Genomic DNA, 23,803 nt, shown 5'->3' with positions numbered 1-23,803 from the left:
AGCAACGGACTAAGCATTAGACAAAATCCGATGAGAATAACCAATATAACATCAAAACCAAATACATGAATTTGGGATAGAAAAGTACCGTGATACGTCCTTATAGTAATGTGAATTCACACTCAAATATAGGAGAAAACAAACGACACAACGGAAACACAACGTAAAAATGTTACACACAGAGAAACGAACTATGATATAACAATGGCCATTTTCCTGATTTTGTACAGGACATTTTTAAAGAAAAAAATGGTGGGTTGAACCTGGTTTTGTGGCATGCCAAACCTCGCACTTTAATGGCATTGTTAAATATAACATTAAAATGACAACATAATAATACAGGACTACAATACAAATAAATAGAACGTATTAGGCAAAGAAACACATGAATAATAGATAACAAAAGGCATCAGGTTTAAAATTCAATACGTCAAAAACGCGCCTCGTCCACACAAAACTTACCAGTGACGCCTAGAACATCGTGAACATCCCATACTCCTAAACTTAGTTTTTACAAAATAGCAAAATAGAGAAGGTCCATATATTTGGATCTGTTTTTAATAGTATATTTTAGAATTATGTCTTTAATATATAAAACCACCCATATCCATTTATTGCGGAGTTCAAGAGATCAAACAAGATAATTTCATAGCAAAATACAACAATAACGTGCCGAGAGAAAAAAATTACTAGCATATTCGACAAGCTTAGGAGAGTTTTCAATTTAATGAAGCTTAGAAGAGGATTGTGTTTTATGTCGCCAACTTTTTTAATGTCAGTGGCAAACTATAAATAAAGAAAAATCATATAAGCAAAGTATAATAGGCAATAATTCATGAATTTTGAGACTCGCAAGATATTTGTAAATAAAATACCAAAAAGTCGTCTGAAATAAAACTTTTAGAAAGTTAAGATACTTGGCTTATATATAGTCCTTACTTTTGATACAACTATATATTTTAATTCTGTATTGCATCCATTGAGACAAGACCTGGAATTTAAGACATGTTTCATTTTTTAGACGCGAATACAAACTTTTTCTCGCTGTGTTGAAGACTAATTAGTGGCCATCGGCTGTTTTCTGCTCTTTGGTCTGGTTATTGTTTCTTTGACACATTCCCCGTTTCATCTCTCAATTTTATGTCTATTTAAGCATGGTAAGATGTACGTAAATGAACGGTCGGATGGTACTCTTATCTGAACTTGTGCAACTTTAGCGTTAGAGCTGCATCTGATAAAAAAAGTATTTCATTTGTAACACACGAAAAGCAATGGCTAATTTTCCTAGAGCGAACTTTTATTAGTTTCTCATTTTTAACGTAAGAAAATAGTATGAGTATTGTAAGCGACGGAACGAAAAAGAAATGAAAAATAAAGCAACAAAACAAATACAAATCTACACAAAATAAGGAATAATGTCAGCTGTTCTCGAATGATAAACGTGACTGGCGTCCAAAAGGTTAACTAGAATCTTAACTTTACACAATGGCGTCGACCCTAACGGCATTCTTTTCATTTTGTATTCTTCTCTATTTAGATTTTCTCATAAAGTAGTTTCCTACATTAACTTCCCTTTAAATCATGATCTGGGTTAGAATAATTTGTTTATAATTACATTTTAGCGTAGATGAAATAATTAGCATTTCTTTATTGTTTTAGGAATATTGCATTACCTTTTCGGCATATATTACGCCTATGATAATTGTCAACTAATGGCAAACAGATGACTCTAAAGTATAGTTGGTGTTTGTAAAATATTTTTTAATTTTATAATAAAATTAGAGACCATCTCATGATCTCCAAAGGGAGCTGAACGTGTGCGTAAACAAGATAAGCAATTCCTTCTATGCACACACCACTCGTCATGCAAATCCACACTCCGCCAAAAAGTCACATATCTTTCATTTTCTTTACATATCTGCGCTTACTGTCACAGATGCCAGATTGAGTGCAGTATAGTTAATTGTAGCATTGAAATTGTGCTTGACCTAGCTTTAAAAGGGAGGTTTTAATAGCTACAAAACAAGGTTTAACTAAACATTTTTTAAAATGTCTGTACCACGTCAGGAATATGACAGTTGTTTTACACTCGTTTCGTTGATTGATAGCGTTTGATTTTGTTAGTTTGTATGTGTTTCTTCTTTTTGAATAAACCTTGGAGTTCGGTTTTAAATAAACCTTGGAGTTCGGTATTTTTGGTATACATTATGTTAGTAACTATAAGTACTTGTATGTCCATATCTTCTATCCCTCGCGCCTTATTGATGTTAGCTTTTGACCTTAGTACTCATCTGATGTCGCAAGTACAGGCCAACAATATTTCTAGACTTGTTTGTGTAACATTATGGCATACTAGAGTGTTCAATAGCTTACTATGCGAAATGTGTCTAGCTCGTTGTCGATGTACAAGTATTCAGTGACATCCTTGTTCAATAATAGTCTCATTAGCAATCATACAACATCCTTACTTTAAAGAGTGCTAATATCGTTGTGCAAAAATAAATTTGAAATTCTGAAATACATGTAAATATCATTAAGCTACTATTGTGTAAACAGTTTAACGCAAACCTCTAATTTGTTTTTACTTATAATGCGTAATATAAGTTTTAAAACTTTTGTCTTGATGTTAGACAAAAAAAAAACACCAATCATACGCACTTATATTTGTATCAATAAAATAAATTAAAAAAAGATATTACGGGAATTACCAAAAAATATTGAACAATCATACCCTCGAGTAGCAGCCAAAAACTCTTCTTTCGCTTCCTCTTCTCCTAAAAGTTGCTGAAATCTGCTCATTTGGACCCTGTTGGATAGTTGTCACAATGACAATAATATTTCCTTATTTTATATATAATGTGCATTCGCTAAAAAGGCATTAGAGCGCAAAAGTAAAATATCCATAATGAAATGAGCTAAACTTTTCTGAGCACGGTTGAATCAGCTGAATGCAACTAACAGCTATTATCTCCTCTCATCGTGGCCCTTAAAAATGTGAATTCATCGAGCAGGCATCAATAATGTACAACAAGACACCAAGAGAAACGTTAAGCGTTGATACTAGCCAAATATACACTGATATAATGAAGAATAAATGAAAAAAAAAAATCAAAATATTTCGCATAAAAAAAATCAATGGTTCGTGTAAACTAATGTACATGTACTTAATAATGAATTACTGCATAAGTTTAGTTTTATAAAATGCAAAAGCGATCATGGCAAAAGAGTAATTGATACGTATTTGTAAGACAGCGTGCAACATAATCACATCTCAAATCTTTTATATTATAACCATTTGGTAGAACATTTTTTATTCTCTGTAAGAAATAAAATTTGTAAATTAATAATATTGATCGACTTTACTTAACCTAAGAAATCAATAAAAATAAACAAAATTTGCAAGATTTTTTTTTTTGAAAACACGGAAGCAATTATACTGGTCCGGCATAGGTTTTGTATTTAAAACGTCACAGCTGTTTCCGAGTTTATTGTTTGTAAACATTGACCATTGTAGAAAAAGATGAGTAGAATTTATAATGATAAACCTTTATCAAACTTACCACTAATCACAGTTCAACATACCGAATGGAAAGTTGAAGGGAAATTAGGGTAAGTTAATTAAATACACTAGATGCTTTTGTAAATCCCAATAAAATATATTCATCTTTTGTAATGCCACTTATTTCCGGGTCACCTTATTGTGATATGTCGAACACTATAAAAAGAAACTTTTAACTTGTCATTTTGTTTGGCATGGAAAGACCTTTAAGTGCAACTTAGTGTTTGTGCTGGGGTCTTAGGATGTGTTATGCTCCACTCAAATTTAAGATGGGTATGTGTGCTGGGGTTCGAGCCCTGTTTTCTACATACATGTATGGTACCATGATACTATTAAACTGTCAATATATTATGTCCCAGCTCACTTATCATAAATTTTAAAGTATTTTGAAGAACTGTATGGTGCATTTTGAAGCAGTTTAAAGTTTTCTAGTGGCAATTAAGAAAACGTACACCTCGTCCTAAGTCACTGCGGAATCTGAGGTTCAACTTAACAAATAATCCTGGATACATGTATAATCTTATTTACCATGTCAACACCTTTCCGATACTATAGAGTGTGTTTGTCTTTATTTATATTGGGGGTCATATTTGAGTTCACATGCATGTTTAAGTTCATTAGCTGATATATAAAGCACTCGCAATAGACTCATCTTGCTTGTCACGATTGATTAAATTTCATATCCTATGCCATGTTTTCAATGACAATCAAGCTGAATAGTTTATAAATGTTAAATATGTGTATTACCTTTACAGATTATCGTTGTAGAATTTTAAGTCTGCTATCTACATGATCTATACATGTATATATGTCATTTATATTCTAATATTAAATATCCACACATTCTGAATTTTTCAAAATGTATATTTTTTTCCATTCAGACGATAAGTCATTTCGGAACATAAAATGTCTAAATATCATTTAGGGGTACTGGTGTTTTGATTGAAGGAAATGTACGGCGAAGATCAAGGGTGTCAGTCAATACAAAAGACGGAAACAAGGTATGTATATTATGATGGTTTTGTCATAAGAGAAGATCGTGCTCCGCGTGTTGCATCCGTTGCCACTCGTGTTGCTCATGTAAGAAAAATAACCCATTGAGTAATTCTAATTCGGTAGGTCACATGAGGAAAATAGGACGGAATTGTGGTTACGGTAATTGTAACATATCCGTCGTCATCTGTGAAACAGATATTCCATAACGAACAATCAAATCGTGATGGCTTCCGCTAAAAATTCTAAAGGATGATCTAAACTTCAAATAGATCTTCACATACTTTACAGAGATCTTTTGTTGTAGACACAAGTAAGAATGTGTGACGACCTCAAGATGTCCTGAAAATGGTTTGTGTCGTCGGGTTGTTAAAAAAAGTAAATCACAAAAAGCATAACTCCCAGAAAAATTCAAAACTTAAACGAAAATCAAATGACAAAATCCAAAGCTCAAACACATCGAACGGATGGATAACAAATTTCATATCCCTGACTTGTTACAGGCAGAGACATATATACACATATATGTATATATGTCTCTGTTACAGGCAATTTATGATGCATAAAATGGTGGATTAAACCTGGTTTTATAGCTACATGTAGCTAGCTTAAACTTTCAGTTGTATGACAGTCGCCTCAATCCATTTTATTGACAACAATGTGTGAATTGACATTTTATACATGAAATATGTATTAAATTGAAAACAATTTGAAATATTTTCGCTCCATTTATACAAACAATAAAGTACTTAGAAGGGGATAAATATTGAAAAATGTTCTTTTATTCAATTCTCTTGAATCAATACATACTCATACAAGGTTTTATACTTATTTTTATGACTGGACTGACGCTTCGAACAGAGTTATTTTTGTATCAAGGAATGCGATTATAGTGCTTTTAATTAACAATTCGCAGTGTAAGATACCATTTTTTAAGTTAAGGTAATAGTTTACAGTGAAGGTTCTAGAATATGTATTATATGTTGATGCTGCCAAATCCATCGAATTGACTCATATATCGATTTTTAAAGGCAGTGCTTTAAGGCCTGACTTTCAAGTCATGAGGTACATCTTTTCATACGCAACGTCCAACAAATCTATGTAGGGGGTCATTTGGCCAGAAATAGATCCGGAAATGTTCAATATTCTCCTCTCCTTTTTATGGTATGATATGGTTTTTGGTTCTTTCATTTACACTGGGAAATAAAGAAACGATCAGTGTGTATTGTTCGTTTAAAAAAACTTGTTATTAATGTGTATTTTGCATTATAAGCAGTCAACCTGATTACAAACTATCATTATTTGTATTCCGTGTGGAAAGAGGTCGGGTCAATTTCGAGTGTTATCTGACATCTAAAGATTTTTTAATCAGTTCAGACGTTGATATAACAATGAAAGGTCGACTGAACATGATTAATATTGCATTTTCTATAATTCAAAGCGGAATTCGGTTTATGAACGAGAAACCGTAAGCGTTTCAATTTCGGTATTAGTTATGTATGTTGTCTACGTATTATCCTGGTTCCCGCTACTACGTTCCGGGCAATAGCTACTTGATATATGTGTAACATTACGATCGGGTACCAGTCAATCTACGCGTGTATGTGTATATGATTTCCCACCAAAATGACCGACTTACAGCTATGGAAAAATAGTTCATAAACGTTCCGAATAATGATATGCAAATTCATAATTGATCGTAACTTTTTTTATCTTTATATAATAATTATAACAAAATGGATTCCACAAAATAGAAAATAGCATTATTTTACGAGGATTTCTCATATTTTTTTCACTTCCGGGCGCGGCGCAGTAATACGTATGTTTTGAAGAAGCTCGAAGAATTTGACAGACAAAGTGAATTGAGAAGGAAACAGATAGATATCAGGTAAAACAATTTAAATGTACAGAACAAAAAGATTCACGTCACACAAATAGTAGAAGCTTAAGCATTGTATTGTCTTATACACGACTCTAGTCTAGTGTTTAAACGACGGTGGTGACCTACAACCACTGGTACGGGTCATACTGGGTCAAGTCTTAATATGTAAACATATCCGAGTGATTTTAGGTAGAATATAACGTAATGCAATATATCTACCATTGTCTCCTCCTTTATGCATAGTTTAACCAGATATATTTCTCTTACACATTAACACGGGTTGTATGTACGTATTTTTGCTCTTGATGTAGACCTAGTGTTTTCTAGTCCTTAACATTTGTTGAGGTTTAAATATTTCTGAACGACTGAATGAATGCAACATTTATATACTGAAGACTAGGGCTGTACAGTCCTTGTTGTGTACCTGAGTGTCATTTAAGAGGAGGACATGTATTTCCAAATGACTTAATAAGAAGGAAAAGTTGGATCAACGCCATGGCTCATACATAAATAGGGGGGTTAATTCAAGACGTCATAATTTTTGGGATTACGATTCAATGTCATCTGTTTGAGATTTTTTGGTGAATGCTACAATAATAAGGTTTTCCTACAAGAGGTATATCATACTGAGAATTATTTTAGCAGTAATTATGTTAATTTATGATGTAATGACAGGAACGCATAAGCTATGCTTCATAGGCTTTCTTGAAAAATATCAATGACAATATGTAAACAGGAACAAAACAATGACATGAATGATGCTCTCTTCTATATTATAGTTATTTAGGTATGTGTGTTGCATAAGTCTTTCACAAGTTTCAAAAAAGCTAATGTTATAAAACTTTTTTCAGAGCCCAAACCCACCTTAAAGAGACTTGTCTTCTGCCATTCCCAGCCTATTTTCATGCACCATTTGCAAGCAAGAGGCTGGATGGTTTGTAAAAATAAAAATCGGGACGGTGTCCCGTTAAACCAAAAGAACTAAACTGGATGAATATTGTAGGAGAAATCTAGAGGAAAGTTTTGATTTGTGAAATTGGTTTTCCTGAAAAGTCATTCATCCTGCAGAAAGGATTTATAACTGTCCACCACCAACTGACGAGCTAATGTTGAGCTTCACAGATGGAATTACTCAAACACCATCAATGCCTATGTTTTCAGCACAGATTTCGCAAATCATGACACAGCCGTGCATTTTTTATACCTGTTAAGAGTCGTATACTAAATTTTATTTTTATATAAATAAATTTATATTGTGTCATTTTAGAACTTGTATTTTGCCAAAAGATGCATAAATGAAAGTGGTGCAATTCATCTTGCTTTGATATATAGATTTGAATTACAATTGTTCATGTTATTGTAATGCATATAAAAATAAGGAGATGTGGTACAATGTATATACATGATAATTAGTGAGTTTATCAAACTAAAGTGCATAAGAAATGGGTAGAAGCAGTTACAGGTACTACTGTACAATCTCCAACAATGACAAAAACTCATACCGTAAAGAGAATTTCATAGATTTACAAGTAAGTTTTGTTTTTGCGTTGAATCATTTTCTTCTACATAAAATTGAGAATGGAAATGGGGAAGGTGTCAAAGAGACAACAACCCGACCATAGAAAAAAAAACAGCAGAGGGTCACCTACAGGTCTTCAATGTAGCGAGAAATTCCTGCACCCGGATGTATTGTCTTAATAGCAAATATGGGAAGTGGTTAAAATGCTAATGAGACAGCTATTATGACCACCAGATGTCATTGTTTTCTAAATTAAAAACTCCTTTTTCATTCATACCGGTAGATTACTTTATCATGTTTATACTGAAAAATAATTTTGCTTGGAGTTAGAAAAAGTATGGTCATCAAAAGAGTTGACATGTTACTATGTACATTTACCATTATGTTACTTGATGTTCTTGCAATACACACAGTACGGTGACTATTCAATCTTTGTGAACTATTTTTCATAGGATGGGAGTCATTGAATATGCGTATATAATCAATAATTAAAAATAGTCTATTTATATTAAAAAGGAAAAGTTCTTTTACGTCTTAAAAATGCATTTCATGGCGAGGTACAGAAAATATACTGTAAACATTAGACTATAAATATAGGTGAACTAGGTACAAGAGAACTCTAAATCTTTAATACTACAAACCACCTCTGTTCTATGGAAGATAATGATATAACTGGACTAGAAATACACACAACCTGTAATTAACTGCCTTTACAGCGCTTTCGCGCTTTGATTGTAATCATAGGTCTATTTTATATTTCATGAAAACACGTTGTTCAATTTAAAATAATAATAGTAGACAATGTTTGACGTATTCTCTTCAACGGATGAAAATCGTGTCTTCTTGCTTCTGTAATTGCTTACTTTTTTAGGATTCTTCATTTATATAAAAAATAAGGAGATGTGGTATTGATGTCAATGCTACAATATCCACCAAAGTTCAAAGGATGTCACAGATGGAGGCAATTATAAAAAACCTGTACGACCTTCAACAACGAGAAAACCTTCATTGAGTGGAGTGCATAAGTAGCGAACATGTTATATATAATTAACGCTACTGTGTCTATTTCCCTGGGGGTATATAGCAAATGCTTAAATTAGGAAATGGTGTTTAAGGTGTAATCACTCTTTGGTAATGTCGTATATAAAGACAATTGCCAGATAATCTGGAGTCTTGTATTAGCTCTTTATTTTATGTCTACATGAATCTATACAAATTCAAAATCATTGTAAGCATTATTTGTCTTCATTATTACTTTGGAATGAGTTTTCCACTAGATTTACTAGATTTGCAGTACATTGTATAAAGGCTTTCACAATAAATTTCAATCCTAATATATGTTTTTATTTCCACTTAAGTGACAACAAAAGTCTTCTTTTCCGATTGAATAAGTTCTGTCTTAGAGACTATAGAAAAACAATCGCTCATTGCCTTTGTTCATCGATTGATAAAAGCAGAGAGGAAATAAAATTTGTCAAATGATATACCAAAACGTGTCATTTTCGCTTCACCTCATACCAATAATTCGATACAAATGATTTGTCTAAGGAAATGATAGACCACAAATTTGTCATTACTATTTTTTACATTTGCCAACAAAGTAGGTAATAAGTATTGAATCTTATTGGTCACCCCTGTAATGTCTTCTTATATCGCAATTGCAGAAGGTATAATTTGTAATAGTAGTGGGCTAATACTATTCAGCTGCTATCTTGTGATCTACAGTCATTAAAGAATAGAGACACATAGATGTTAGGCAAATTAGTAAATGGATAGACACTTTAGTGGTTTTAATTACCAATAAAGAATTCATGATGGTCTGTTAGAACATTTACACAAAACTGACTTGGCTTTTGAAATAATGAGTTGCTTAATTGCCTTCCTGTCCCTACAATGCGATAGATAATGCAGGGGAAATTTAATCAAGCAAGAGAAAGCAAATGGCCATATTCCTTTCCTCATTTAAGGATTAATCTTGAAAAACATTTAGTTTCAACAACATAGAACAGAAGTAACCGTTTATGATAATGCAAAAATCACACATAGCATCGTTTATAACAAAGTTTCCAGTAGAACTTCTCTTTGGCGGAACAAATATACGTTAATTTTGGTACCATACGATTTGCGAAATGCCCAAAAAGAGTTCTTCTCTTGAAAGTTTCATTTATAATGTAAAACGCTTTGTGCTTACATTTGGAAAAAAAATGAACGTACATGTAATACCAAGGCCAATTTGCAAACTTAAGCAACAAATAGTGATGAATGTAAGTTATTATATTAAAATATAATTGAGAATGGAAATGGGGAATGTGTCAAAGAGACAACAACCCGACCATAGAAAAAACAACAGCAGAAGGTCACCAACAGGTCTTCAATGTAGCGAGACATTCCCGCACCTGGAGGCGTCCTTCAGCTGGCCCCTAAACAAATATATACTAGTTCAGTGATAATGAACGCCATACTAATTTCCGAATTGTACACAAGAAACTAAAATTAAAAAAATACAAGACTAACAAAGGCCAGAGGCTCCTGACTTGGGACAGGCGCAAAAATACGGCGGGGTTAAGCATGTTTATGAGATCTCAACCCTCCCCCTATACCTCTAGCCAATGTAGAAAAGTAAATGCATAACAATACGCACATTTAAAATTCAATTCAAGAGAAGTCCGAGTCTGATGTCAGAAGATGTAATTAAAGAAAATAAACAAAATGACAATAATACATAAATAACAACAGACTACTAGCAGTTAACTGACATGCCAGCTCCAGACTTCAATTATGGTGACTTGAGTAACACCGGTATCACTCAGATTACAATTCTACCTTGACAGGTTAGTTTGTATTTAGCCTATAAAATACTTATTTAGCCTTGAAAATTGAAAGGTCAGTTTATCCCATTCATACAATAGAAGTTGATAAATTTGGCTTCATGCCATTTACCTTGTCCAAAATTAAGGTCACTTTATTGTTATTGTGATATTGTTAAAGTACAAAAGAACCCTATATTCTGACCAATACTTAAAACTTTGTGCATCTTGATTTAATTGTTAAAAATCTGTTAATGTTGAATTTTTGGGGTTATTTCAGCCTTTTAATTGCATATTTCTTTACATGATAGTTTTTTTTTTCAGATATAAAAAAAAATATCTGCTTGACTTTATAGAAATAGACTATGCTTGCAGGTTATATATTACACTGTCTTGTTTTGTTTACACCAAATCTGACAGATTATTATTTAGTTGCAAAATATTTTAAATGAGAGCTGAAATTTTTTCTATCTTTAAATGTGCATTGAAGGTTAAAGTAATCATAATGTGAACAAGAATGAAGAAAACATCTTGGTCCCCAAAAAAACATCAACCAGGATATAACATTCCAAATATTAATTTATTATATTAATATCAGTTGAAATCTCAAGCCACTGTTTTGTAGGTCATGTCCCAACAGAAAATCAATAAATATGACAGTACAATGTACTCTTAGCACAAACACATAAGGTCACTGTGAAATAGACATCTAGGGCAAGAAACAGTCAGTTATACCAAACCAGTTTGACTAGATGTCTAGTTTAAAACCAGTTTGACTAGGTGTGTCATATATTTTGACAATGAAAATGACATGAGGACCTGCATGGGTTTTTTTTAATATCTGTATTCTTTAAATTTTTAGGGCATTTTCTTTCAATAGCCTTAAAAATAACTCTCATTCTGTAAATTTCATATGAAAATGATTTTACTATTTAGTCTTTCTGTTACAACATTATTTATCAATTCTGTACATTGATCATTATTTTATCAGTATTGCATTACCATGATTACAGTTACCTAAGTTATCTTTTTATTTTGCACAGTTATTCTTTATACTTTTGCACCGCATTATTCTCTATTCTCTATTTTGTTTTTCATTTTCTCTATTCTCTATTTATTTGTTGCTATTACATGTATTCTCTATTTTGTAAACCCCATTCAGACCCTTAAAGGTAAACTTCTATTGTATGAATGGGATAAACTGACCTTTCAATTCTCAAGGCTAAATAAGTATTTTACAGGCTAAATACAAACTTACCTGTCAAGGTAGAATTGTAATCTGAGTGATACCGGTGTTACTCAAGTCACCATAAACTGATTGAAAGATTATGATTTCATCATATGAATATCAGGCACAATCCTTCCCGTTAGGGGTTTAGTATCATACCATCATAACATATATAAGAAGAACATAACCCGTGTCATGCCAACAACTGGTTTTTTAATAAATGTGTTTAGTTCCGATGCAAAGACCCTATAAGTGAATCAATATTAACGCCAAAATAAGCAATCTTTAGTGACCTGACAACAGTATCGTAACTATATCCCTTCTTGATAAGTCTATTTAAAGGTTTTGTTAGTTTCTGAGGTGAATACTGACATTTTTGTGCTTTATAAAGAATATTTCCATAAAAAATTGGATGTGAAATACCTGAACGTATAAGAAGTCTGCATGTTGAGCTATATTTACGAATGATGTCCTTATACCGATGATAAAATTTAGTAAATGTTTTGACTAGTTTGTGATATCGAAAACCCTGGTGTAATAATTTTTCAGTAATACATAAATTTCTCTCGTTAAAATCTAAAACATTGTTACATACACGAGCGAATCGTACAAGTTGAGATATATAAACACCGTAAGATGGTGACAATGGAACGTCACCATCTAAAATTGGATAATTAACGATAGGAAATGAAAAATCATCTCTTTTATCATAAATTTTAGTATTAAGCTTTCTGTTAGTGATATAGATATCAAGATCGAGGAAAGGGCAGTGGTCATTGTTAGTATTAGCTTTATTTAAAGTAAGTTCAACAGGATAAATTTCTTTAGTATACATACTGAAGTCGTCATATCTAAAAGTATTATTAAATTTGTTTATGAGATGTTGTTTCGATGGGTCTTTGCTGATTTTTGTCATAAATTGTAACTCATTGCAATACAAAAACAGGTCCGCAATAAGTGGTGCACAGTTAGTCCCCATTGGAATTCCAATAACCTGACGATATACGGAATCTCCAAAGCGAACAAAAATGTTATCTAGTAAAAATTCAAGGGCATATATAGTATCAAAGCATGTCAAATTGACATAGTTTTTTTGTTTATTGCTACTAAAAAATGACCTAAAAGAGTTTGAACATATATATTCACATTCTGACTTTTTAAATGCACATTTAATTAGGTGGGTGAATTTTTTCTTAATGAGAATGTGAGGCAATGTGGTATACAGGGTAGAAAAATCAAAACTTTGAACAGATTCAAAATCACCAATATAAGCATGCAATTTATCAAGTACTTCCAACGAGTTCTTGACACTCCAAAAGTAATTAATTCCACTATTTTCGAAGGCCTTATTTGAACAATTTATTATCAGGTTTTTGATTGTACCAAGTGTACTGGTAAGAAGAATAGACAATTTAGTAGTGGAACAATGGCTTGAAGACGAAATAAATCTATATTTGTAAGGTGTTTTGTGTAGCTTCGGAAGCCAATACATAGTAGGGACTTTCATTGTATTCGGTTCTGCTTGTAAAGTGGTAGCTAAAACTTTATGTTTGTTACAGATGTCGATTTCTGAAAATGGAGTCAGTTGGAATGTTGGTGAATTGGTAATTTCTTTTTTCAGAACCTCAATGTAAAATTTACGTCAAACAATAATAATATTATTAGCAGCTTTATCGGCCGGGACAAAAACAAATTCCTTGGCTAGTTCTTTCAGTTTATGTTTGATACGAGAAATAGGTTTATTGTGGTTATTGTTAATAATAAAATGTTCTTTAAAATGTTGAATACGTATATTAACTATGTTCATTACTGAATTAAAGAAAGAGTCCAAAGATTTTTTGTCAGCTTTTTCACGTTTTATCCATTTCAAACAGTAAGTACGGAGTGAGTCGTGGATGATATTACGACACTCATTCCAATTAATAACTGACGGGGGACGATATTTAGGTCCTTTACTGAGGAATGATTTTAACTCTCGGTCTTGAACGATGTTAAGATCTCCTGTTAAAATATGGGAAATGGGTCCATAAATGTATGCGGAATTACTACAATTACATGAAGTAGGTGTATTTTCACTGATATTAGCATCTTTACACAATTGGTTATAATTAAACACAAATTTCCGGGTAGATTTCTTGTAAATATAACAAATAAGAGGGAGCTCAGTATTGTCAAAATATCCAGGAATTTGTTCTTTAACAGAATGGTCGTTAAATATACCGGCAATATTTACAAAACCAAAAAACATGGTTGAAAGAATATTCCAGCATAGTTACATTGGATCCTTGTACCGTTATTTGCATTGTTCTCTTTCGTAGTGCCTTTGACTTATTCTGACCTTCTCGTACAATAAAAACGCTATAAGATGTTGTTTTTGTGTTTTATAAGATTAAAGACTTGTGTTTTTATATTGTAAGTATTAGTGTATGATCTTGACTATAATATGTGAAGTTAGTTGTACGGGGAGTATCATTTTATATTCTGAGGAGGGGTAGGGGTTCAAGTTTTATTCGTCTAATTTTGGAACAAGAGGATTTTTTCAGTTCAAACGATTACAGCAAGGTTAACTATAGCAGCAGTTGAGGTAATTCTACTGACTACTGCTTCGTATAGACTGCATATTCTTTTTTATATTTAAAGGGTCATGGTTTTAACTGTCTCTTTTCGAGTAAAGGAACACGACGATCATAAGATGAAAAATTGGTTCCCTTAAGAATGCAAACGTGATACTATACTATAAACAGTCAACCTTATGATGGTGACAATTACGTCAGAAAAGAAAACAAAGATTAAGGCGAATCAAAAGTCAGATATTAAACGCATTTCTTTGTTTCTAGTCAGAGTGTTGTGGTAATACCATTTCGTTCTTTTTTTCAGAAAAGATATTTTGTTCTTCATGTTGATGTACAGAAAGCACACAAAAGAAAATTTGACAGTTCTGGAAAAGAAATAAACCCAAATTTCAGTGAAACACAGAAGGTTGGAACAGGATATCTTAATAAATACAGTAAGTATTTGTAAATGAGAGTCAACATCTTCCTAGGTTTATAGCTTTAATAATAAGGATGACTGATACCTGAAATGAATACACAGTATATTAGTAAATGATTAGTTATCTCCTCCCCCGGGGACAAGTTTTTTTTGTATACGAAAAAAAAACTTAAACAATTAAAGTCAAGTCTATTAGAAATAGATCTTCAGGAATGTTCTGTTAAAGTCATCTGGAAGCGAACAAGATTAAACGTATGGTGTCCTTTCACAATTTTAAATGTATGGTGTCCTTTCACAATTTTAAACGTATGGTGTCCTCTCACAATTTGAAACATATGGTGTCCTTTCACAATTTTAAATGTATGGTGTCCTTTCACAATTTTAAACGGAAAGTCTCTAGATTCACTTATCAATGTCTTTGCATATATATTTCATTAATCAGTTCCTGATTCATCAATGTTATGTTCTGTTGTGTTGCGGCGGCTCGGTATTCGTGGTGTCAATAGTTCCTTTTCTCCAGCTTTATTATGTGGCTGAAGACGGGATAGAGCACGTGGTATTCTAGACATTGAAGGTACATCTGGTTCAGGGGTCTGGTGGAATGACTGGTCCAAATCTATTTGTGAAGGCTGTTGAATTGTCTGAGTCTGCGTCGCCTGTTTTTGAGTGGGGACTATAATTGGTGTCTCATTCAATGCAGCTGGTTGACTTAAGATTCTTGTTGGTGATAAAGACACTGGAATCTTGGGCACTTGTGGCTGTGTCGTCTTGGGTGTAGATGGAGAGCTCAAGATCACTTCTTGATGTTGAACTGCAGTAGGTGCCATCAAAGTACCTTGTGTTTGGTTGGTTTGAAAAGGAGTGAATTTTCGAAGGTTTTGGCGGTTGCGGATAGTTACTCGGCCTGTGCCATCTACACGTATAACATACTGGTGGTATTGGCGTACTTCAACAACTGTTCCTGTACGTTCCCATCTCCTGGGATGGTTGCCTACCAAGTTTTGTATGTATACATGATCTCCAACCTGTAGTGTTGGCAGGTGATGAGTGTGTTCATTCCACCGTTCATGTTCCCTTGAATGACGTTTGGCAAGAGCCATCTCTCGATGAGACATTAACTCAGTCCATGTTTCATGTGGAGAATATCTACCCATCAGTATGGGAATGGCATCACGAATGGGTCGTCCAAACAGAATCAATGCTGGTGATGCTTTTGTCTCTGGGTCAATAGAATTTCTGTACATTAGTAAGGCTCTCTGGAATTTGTCAACATCCAGAGATCCAACAGCTGTAATGTTGTCCACCAGCATGCGTTTTACTGTTTTTACCGCTATCTCAGCCCTGCAGTTAGCGTGTGGGTTTGCAACTGATGAAAGTCTATGACGAACTCCCCAGGCCTTTAAAAACTCTTGAGTCTTCCCTGCTGTGAACTGTGGACCTCCATCAGACGTCAACTCTTCTGGGATTCCAAATGTCACGAACGTCTCACGAAGTCTCTTGACAAGTCCTTCGGCACCTGATTCAGACTTGTATACCATTGGCCAGTTTGAATACCTGTCAACAATAACTACATAGTCATTACTGTTATATGTGAAGTAGTCACGGCAAATCATCTGGAATGGATAATCTGGAGGTGTTATGTCAGACGGTGGCTGCATAGGGTTTGACTTAGCCATCTGATGGCAGTGAACACACTGGTCTCTCACCCGGGCAATATCTACTGTGATCTCAGGCCAATATACAGAGTCCATGGCCCTCGCACGCATAGCGATGACTCCTTGGTGGACTGCGTGTAAAGCATTGAGTACTGGTTTGCGAAGAGCTGGAGGTATAACAATTCGTTGGCCCATAAGAACTACACCATCCACGGTGCATAAACTGGATGCAAAGCGATGGGAAGGACGCAAGTCTGTTGGTAGCTCCTTGTAGTCTTCTGGGAACCCTGCTTCCAGCTGCCTGAACCATGTTCCAAGTAACAACTGTGATAACAGCATTCAAGGCACAAGTGGCAGCAGCAACTGTGGAGGCGTCATTAGCTGTATCATTATCCTCTGTATGTAGACATAGACTGGTAAGTGTATCATGATAATGAGCAGTCATGTTAACTAGGGAATCAAGTTCAGGTGCTTCACCAGGTAAGTTCAGACGATCTGGTGGTCCAACAGGATACCGTGACGCTGCATCTGGCCCAAGGTTCTTTCTGCCTGGTACATGAAGAATTGTGAATCTGTACCCTAAAGTTTTCTCTTTGAGGTTGAGAAGTCGTCTGTTGTCGATGTCTGTGAGTGATCGATCGTTCAGAATCTGTAGTAGTGGCTTGTGGTCAGTTGCAACAAGAAGGTCTTTGCAACCAAGAACATAGTAGCGTGTTTGGTGAAGTGCATACACAACAGCCAAGGCCTCACCTTCATTAGGAGCATATCTACTTTCTGCTGGATGTGTGAATCTGCTGCCAACTAGATATAGTTTCCAACCGTCATTACAGCAGGTAGGGGTTTTACTTGAGCACTGACAGTACTTCTGCATCAAAAAGAATCCAATTCCGTCAACAGACCAGTCGGTAGCTAGGCATGTCATACGAGCAGGGTCAAAAAGACGAACACCTTCCTTCATCTCCTGGATAATGATCTCTTTTGACTTGTGAAATACTTAATCTAATTCATTTGTCCAGCAGAATGTGGTGGATGGTTTCAATAGAGCACGAAAAGGTTTCATTTGTCTTGCCATGGCAAATGCATATGCTCCTTGGTTTATTAGCCCAAACCAAGCTCTTGCACCAGTAATGTCAGTTGGTGTTGGGAAGTTGCTAATTGCATCTAGGAACTTAGTACTTGGTCGTATGTTTGTTGGGGTGATTGTAAGTCCTGCAAAATTGACAGTGTCTTGAGCAAATTGAAACTTCTTTGGGTTTAATGTAATGCCGTTACGAGCACACAGGTCGAGCCATTCACATGGAGTTCGCCCACATACATGTGTCATCCACACATTTTACCTTGTCGTTGAAGTTTGATTTTATAGCATCAAATCGTTGATTGTAAGCGTCACCGCTGGCCATAAATCCCTGTGGAGCAACCTTGTACCTGTAGCGCCCCCATGGTGTGATGAATGTTGTGAAATGGCGATCTTCTTTACGAACAGGCACTGAGTGGTACCCATTCCAAGCGTCTGTCACTGTTTTTTTCATACCTTGAGGGACACGGTCAGCTAGATGAAAAGGACTTGGGACATGATGTGTTTGCCGAACAGAATGTCGATTTTGTGGTTGTAGGTCTACTGTCCGCCTTGGAGTGCCATCAGCCTTGCTGGTTACAACCATTCTTGAGCACCAAGTTGTAGGTGTGTTTTGACTTACTTGTTCCAGTACACCAATGCGAACATCCCTCTCAAGATCAGCATAAACTTTATCCTGCCAATGGATAGGAACAAGTGCTGGTTTGTGGACGGCTACCGGTGTGGCATTAGGATCAACATGGAGTTGAAGAGGCTCACAATTCATAAGTGGTAGAGGTTGATGTTCACATACATTGAATGTTGTAGCACCATAGTAATCAAGAAGCCACTCTTTTAGTGACTCTACATGTTCCTCTGTGGCCTTCAGACCGGGTGGTAAAGATGTGGGAACAGGTGGTGGTGAAGGTCGACGTCTAGGACAAGAGCAGGTTACATCTTCAGAGTTTTCCATAGATGCAGCAATGTTTGGAGATGTGACTGTTGATACATTAGGAAAGTTAGTGTGAATAATTCCCAGAGATATGAGTGCTTCTCTGCAAATGAAAGCTTTTTCCATGGTATCAGAGACATAACACAAAAAACATGTTGACATGGCACTGCTAGTAGTGTCTTTTGTCGTAACACTTACTGCGACTGCTCCAATTACACCGAGGTCTTCCTTTATAGCTCCACGCATCACAAGTTTTACTGGAAGGAGATCCTTTTCTGTTATTCCAAGACTGTTTGCAGATTGTAAAGGTATGATTGAACTCTGGCATCCTGTATCAGCCACCATGGACATAGTGATTGTCTTAAGCTGAGAGGTGTCTTGAATGGGATGTCCAAACGATGAATGGTCCTCAGGTAGGGGTGTCATGTTCACCAGGAGCATTGGGTGTGGTTTTGAGGGTCTAGCCACCCAGTGTCCATCAAATATGTGATGTTCAGGACGTGATACTTGGTTTGTCTGTTCAGATGTAGTGCACAGCTGCTCATAGATATAACCAACTTGTTCTTGTTCTTGATCTTTGGTTGATTTCCCTTGATTGGGCGGGTTCCTGTGGCCCTTACCTTGAGTGCAGATTCTAGAAGATGCATCACGGTGGCCCCATACGCCACAGGTAGTGCACTTGCTGCATGATTTGGTGTAATGACCTTTGACTGTACATTTAGAAAATGTGAATGTCCAAGCTTCACAGTATCTAGACCTGGCCTTGCGATCATTCCTCTGTCCATGAGCAGGACCACCACAAGCCCAACATTTGGCTCCAGCTGCTTGCGGTCGCTTCTGAGTATTACATGTGGCACTCATAGCACTAGCTGAATCTCCTACTGCACTCCTTGTGACTTTACCCTGCTCTTTCTGAGCAATAAATGATACAGTCTCTTCTAATGTTCTATCTGTCTTGGAGTCACCTAGCAGGTCAGACATAATTTCTGGGTCTGCAATACCTCTTACTAAATTGTCTTTTATTATCTCATCACTATAGTCAAATATATGGTTGCAACCTAATTCTTTACACGTTGCTTTATACTGGCACAGTGATGCTTGGCCTCTGAGACTGGCCAAAAAAGTTCTGATATTTGAACCAGGTGATTGAGTCATCCTGTTCAATTTTATGCGTTGGACTAGTGTGCTTTCTTCTTTGACAGCCAGCCTTTTGATTGCCTTTAAAAGATCTGTCTCTAGCATACTAGCAACATCACCTTGAAGGTCACGCATAATATCTGTACGCAGATTAGTGTCACAGCAGTAGAAAAGGGCTGTAGGCAAGACATTGTCTGTGATCGCCATCCCTGTTTTATACATCTTCCACTGTCTGGTGAATGCAGACCATTGATCTGGATCACATCCTGTGGCTATAGAAGGTGGGTCTAATTTTAACTTGTGCGTTGACGGTTGAGCCAGAGGTGGGTGGACGGTTCTGTCATGAATCTGTAGAGCAGTGGTTAGAGCAGCAGCAAATGCTTCATCCAGGTCCTGAGATTTCCAATTACAGCCGTCTATAGGGCACTGTAGAACTGGCATTGTAAATTCACTGTGGTTAAGCTGTTAGTTGAGTATCAGTCATAAATGAGAGTCAACATCTTCCTAGGTTTATAGCTTTAATAATAAGGATGACCGATACCTGAAATGAATACACAGTATATTAGTAAATGATTAGTTAATTTGTATCATTGGGGAATATTTAACAAAACATATTTGAAAAAAATGATTTCTTTTTAAAATTTAAACCTGATTACAGTAACTGTGGAAATTTTAAATGGCAGAACGTGTCTTTTATGGTGACAATTACTGCTGTAAAATCAGAATGTGTTGATGATGAGACAAAACACGTAAACAAATAAAATATTTTATTAGAAACCATTCCTAACACCACTCCTCCCCACCAAAAAACCCCAACAAACTGTTTTATACAATTTTATACGTTTGTAGCTTAATACGTGTGTTGTCTGTATTCCAGAAGTGGAAGCTAAAGGTGAAACTGATAATATAAATAAACAAGAAGTACAGAAACTTCTACAAAATGATGAAATGGACCAGATATATCGGAAATCTTCTGCACTTATTTCGGAAGGATGCTTATCGTTTTGGCTACCAGAATCCAAGTTAGAGGATATAGAGATTTTAGATGGAGATTCATTACGGATAACAACAAAGAAGAACAGTCCTTTAATAGGTTTGTTTATTGGGGAAAAGACAGGTCTTGGGTTAAATACGCATAAACTATATCATATTCAAAGCATCAACGAACTAACAATGCCATAACAACAACAAATAAACGACAAAAATACAAAATAAAACAGTCTGCACAACCCAATAAAAACACCTAAAGACTGAGCACCACAAACACCACTAAATCCCACGGGTATTTGATACACCCATGTTGTCAAAAAGGGTCAGAGCCAAATAAATTAAGGACAGGGTATCAGTCTAATCTAGATCATGACATGGATTAACAGTGCTTCATAATAAAGCTTCACAAGACGATTTTAAATACCTCGAAATTATATATTTGATCGATAACGGTTTAGGACAATGGCGAATTTATTTACTCCCGGTTTTTTTTTTTTTGTACTATTATCTGAACTTTGTAATTGCTACTCAGCTAATCAAAATGCTGTGTTATGCACACACAAAAAAGGAAAAAAATGGTATGATTACCAATAAGACAATTAACCACCAGAGTTCAAATATCAAATGACATTGATATAAGCAATTTAGCAATTTCAATTAAGCTATATGCATTTAACAAAAAAATATAACTGATTTCTGAAAACTATCAGACTAAGTATAAAAAATGTTTTTCTTCAAATATATAAATACATTGATTGTATAACATAAGTAGAATTATTAAGGATTTTATTTTCAGAAAACTTAACGAAAGTGGAAATTGATTCGTCAACTGTGTCAAATTTTGCAGGGGAAGAAGTTGGCGCAAATTGGACTGATAAAATTATGTCTATAAAATCTAATGAAAGAGAAACGACTCCAGCTGACGATAACAACGACGACGAATGGGTATTTATTTATCAGGAACTACCTTATTTAGGGAACGGCCATTTAACTTCAATGAGATGGATGGACGTTAAACAACCAACAATCAATCAATCAAGGGGAGGGGGATTATGTTTTTTTTTTTTTTAAATATTAATATTTTGAATCCAGATTTTCCAAATATCTTATATATAGTGTTAAGTTTCTGAGAAAAAAAAATGATTGATAGCGTTTTTAAACTAAATAAAATGGTTCGTGACTTGTGCAAAAAATAATTATGACTAAAAAAATCAATCCCCCCCTTTTTTTAAGTTAAATGGTTGCTCCCTTAGTGTTCCTAAAATGATGTAGCATTTAACTTCTTGGTTCTACCACGTGATTGAGAAATGGAAACTTAACATTGAACTTATAAATGGATGAGAAAACTCATTTACAAGGTCGATTTTTTAGACCATTTGTAAAAATAGACCACAACAAAAATATACAAAACAATCAAACCATTTTTATTAAAGGAAGGACATATTTTCCAGACAAAAGATGAACTCAGTCGCTAATGACAGAGACATATAATACCATTTATTATATCTTCATATTTACTGAGCAAAATGATCTTTGTTGACTGTTATTGTAGAATCAGTTAAGTGATTAAAGGTTGCAAAATCTTCAAGCTACTTACACGATAAGTCTGGGAAAATATGTTTGCCAATGGTTTCCGTATTTACCCTAATTTTAGTTAATACCCTAGATAATTTTATAGGGATTTTCGGTCAAGGCAAACCAAATTGGAGTTCTACTTTGTTTTGCATTCGCTCAGTGCTAGTACGTTCATAATTATTTCAGATCAAGAACAAACACATAAATATTTCAGATTGTTTTGTTGGATTAAGGAAGATAATGCTTTTGAAGAACTCGATTGAGTTTTTTATAGTTTCATGGGTGTTTTTTTACTTTGTGTATATTTTTCGTCCTGACTGGCTTGAAGGGCTTGAAATATTAGACTTAACACGAAACAAATGATAAAAAAAAGTCATTGAACATGGCCATGCAATAGTTTGTGCCTTATGTAGTCATAATGAAATGTATTTGAAAATAAAATTCTGTTTTTGTTACTAACGTAGCTCTGAGCAAGCATAATTTCAAACATTTCCGAAATTTATAAGTCATGTACAATCATAGAAAAGCTCGAAAACGATGCTTATGATTAATACTGCCTAATGACGGATAAACAATTATAAGGCTCATGTGTTGTTTAACGTGACCAAGTTTTAATCATTGCGCTAGAGTTTCGTGTATTTATATCATGGGCTGTAGCACAGAAACTGTTAAAGACAATTTTAATAAAGATATATGGTACACTTTCATTGTAAAAAATCACAAAGATCATCGATCTAGGAAAGTGTTTGTTTGTGTCTTACATTTTAAAAAATCTACTAATCTTTTTGTTTTTCAGGATGACTAAGTTCTTACTTATGGGAAATGAATCTCAAAGGAAGATAAGAATCTAATGAAATTATACATTCTACACAGACTTCAGTAATAATATGGATTTTTATATTTCCGTGATGATGGAGATATTTTGACAAATGAGCCATGTAACAGGATTATGTTTCGCTGTTATGTAATAGAAAAGGACTGTAAATAGGAACTAGTATTGAATTGTTACAATTCTAGTGTTACGTCTGTATAACAGGTTCAAATTGTGCAATAAAATAATTATACACATGCTTTTAAGAAAGAGTAATAATGTCTTCCTTTTTTACAGCATATACAGGTATTAATGGGTTTTTTTTTCGGGTAGATAGTTGAATAAGCTAAAGCCTGGTGCATTTGAGATATAGGGGGTCAACAGTGATCACATTAAAAACAAACGGAAAATTGTTTGTGTAGAAAAACTATGGAATTTTTCTTTTGAAGAAAATTTATGAAAGGCGTGTGGTTCAAAGACCTTGCTGAATAACAAGAGTCGGGATATCCTAAAGGCAATTTTAATAAATACTTTTATTGTAAAAATTCACAAAGATTATCGATCTAGGCAGGTGTTTGTTTGTATCTCACATTTAAAAAAAAATTCTAATTGCAAATAGCCTTTAACAGTTACTGTGCTACAGCCCATAT

At 34.6% G+C, this 23,803-nt stretch overlaps 1 protein-coding gene across 2 annotated transcripts; it reads left to right on the top strand.

Annotated features, from left to right (window-relative positions):
- The first annotated feature begins 3,456 nt into the window (after positions 1 to 3,456).
- On the top strand, positions 3,457 to 23,423 carry LOC143068819 (arpin-like). Of its 2 annotated transcripts, none has more exons than XM_076243129.1 (6): positions 3,457 to 3,609; positions 4,485 to 4,560; positions 14,866 to 14,995; positions 20,655 to 20,870; positions 21,615 to 21,712; positions 23,139 to 23,423. In XM_076243129.1, exons 1-6 carry the CDS (start codon positions 3,521 to 3,523, stop codon positions 23,145 to 23,147), a joined length of 618 nt encoding a protein of 205 aa, XP_076099244.1. In that variant the 5' UTR covers positions 3,457 to 3,520; the 3' UTR covers positions 23,148 to 23,423. The 2 variants fall into 2 exon arrangements, with proteins under 2 accessions (XP_076099244.1, XP_076099243.1); XM_076243128.1 differs by having other exon boundaries at positions 21,564 to 21,712.
- Positions 23,424 to 23,803: the final 380 nt, after the last annotated feature.

Source organism: Mytilus galloprovincialis, chromosome 3 (assembly GCF_965363235.1).
Source record: "Mytilus galloprovincialis chromosome 3, xbMytGall1.hap1.1, whole genome shotgun sequence".
In the NCBI taxonomy this organism is placed as follows: domain Eukaryota; kingdom Metazoa; phylum Mollusca; class Bivalvia; order Mytilida; family Mytilidae; genus Mytilus; species Mytilus galloprovincialis.
This window is presented reverse-complemented; position numbering and strand designations above follow the sequence as displayed.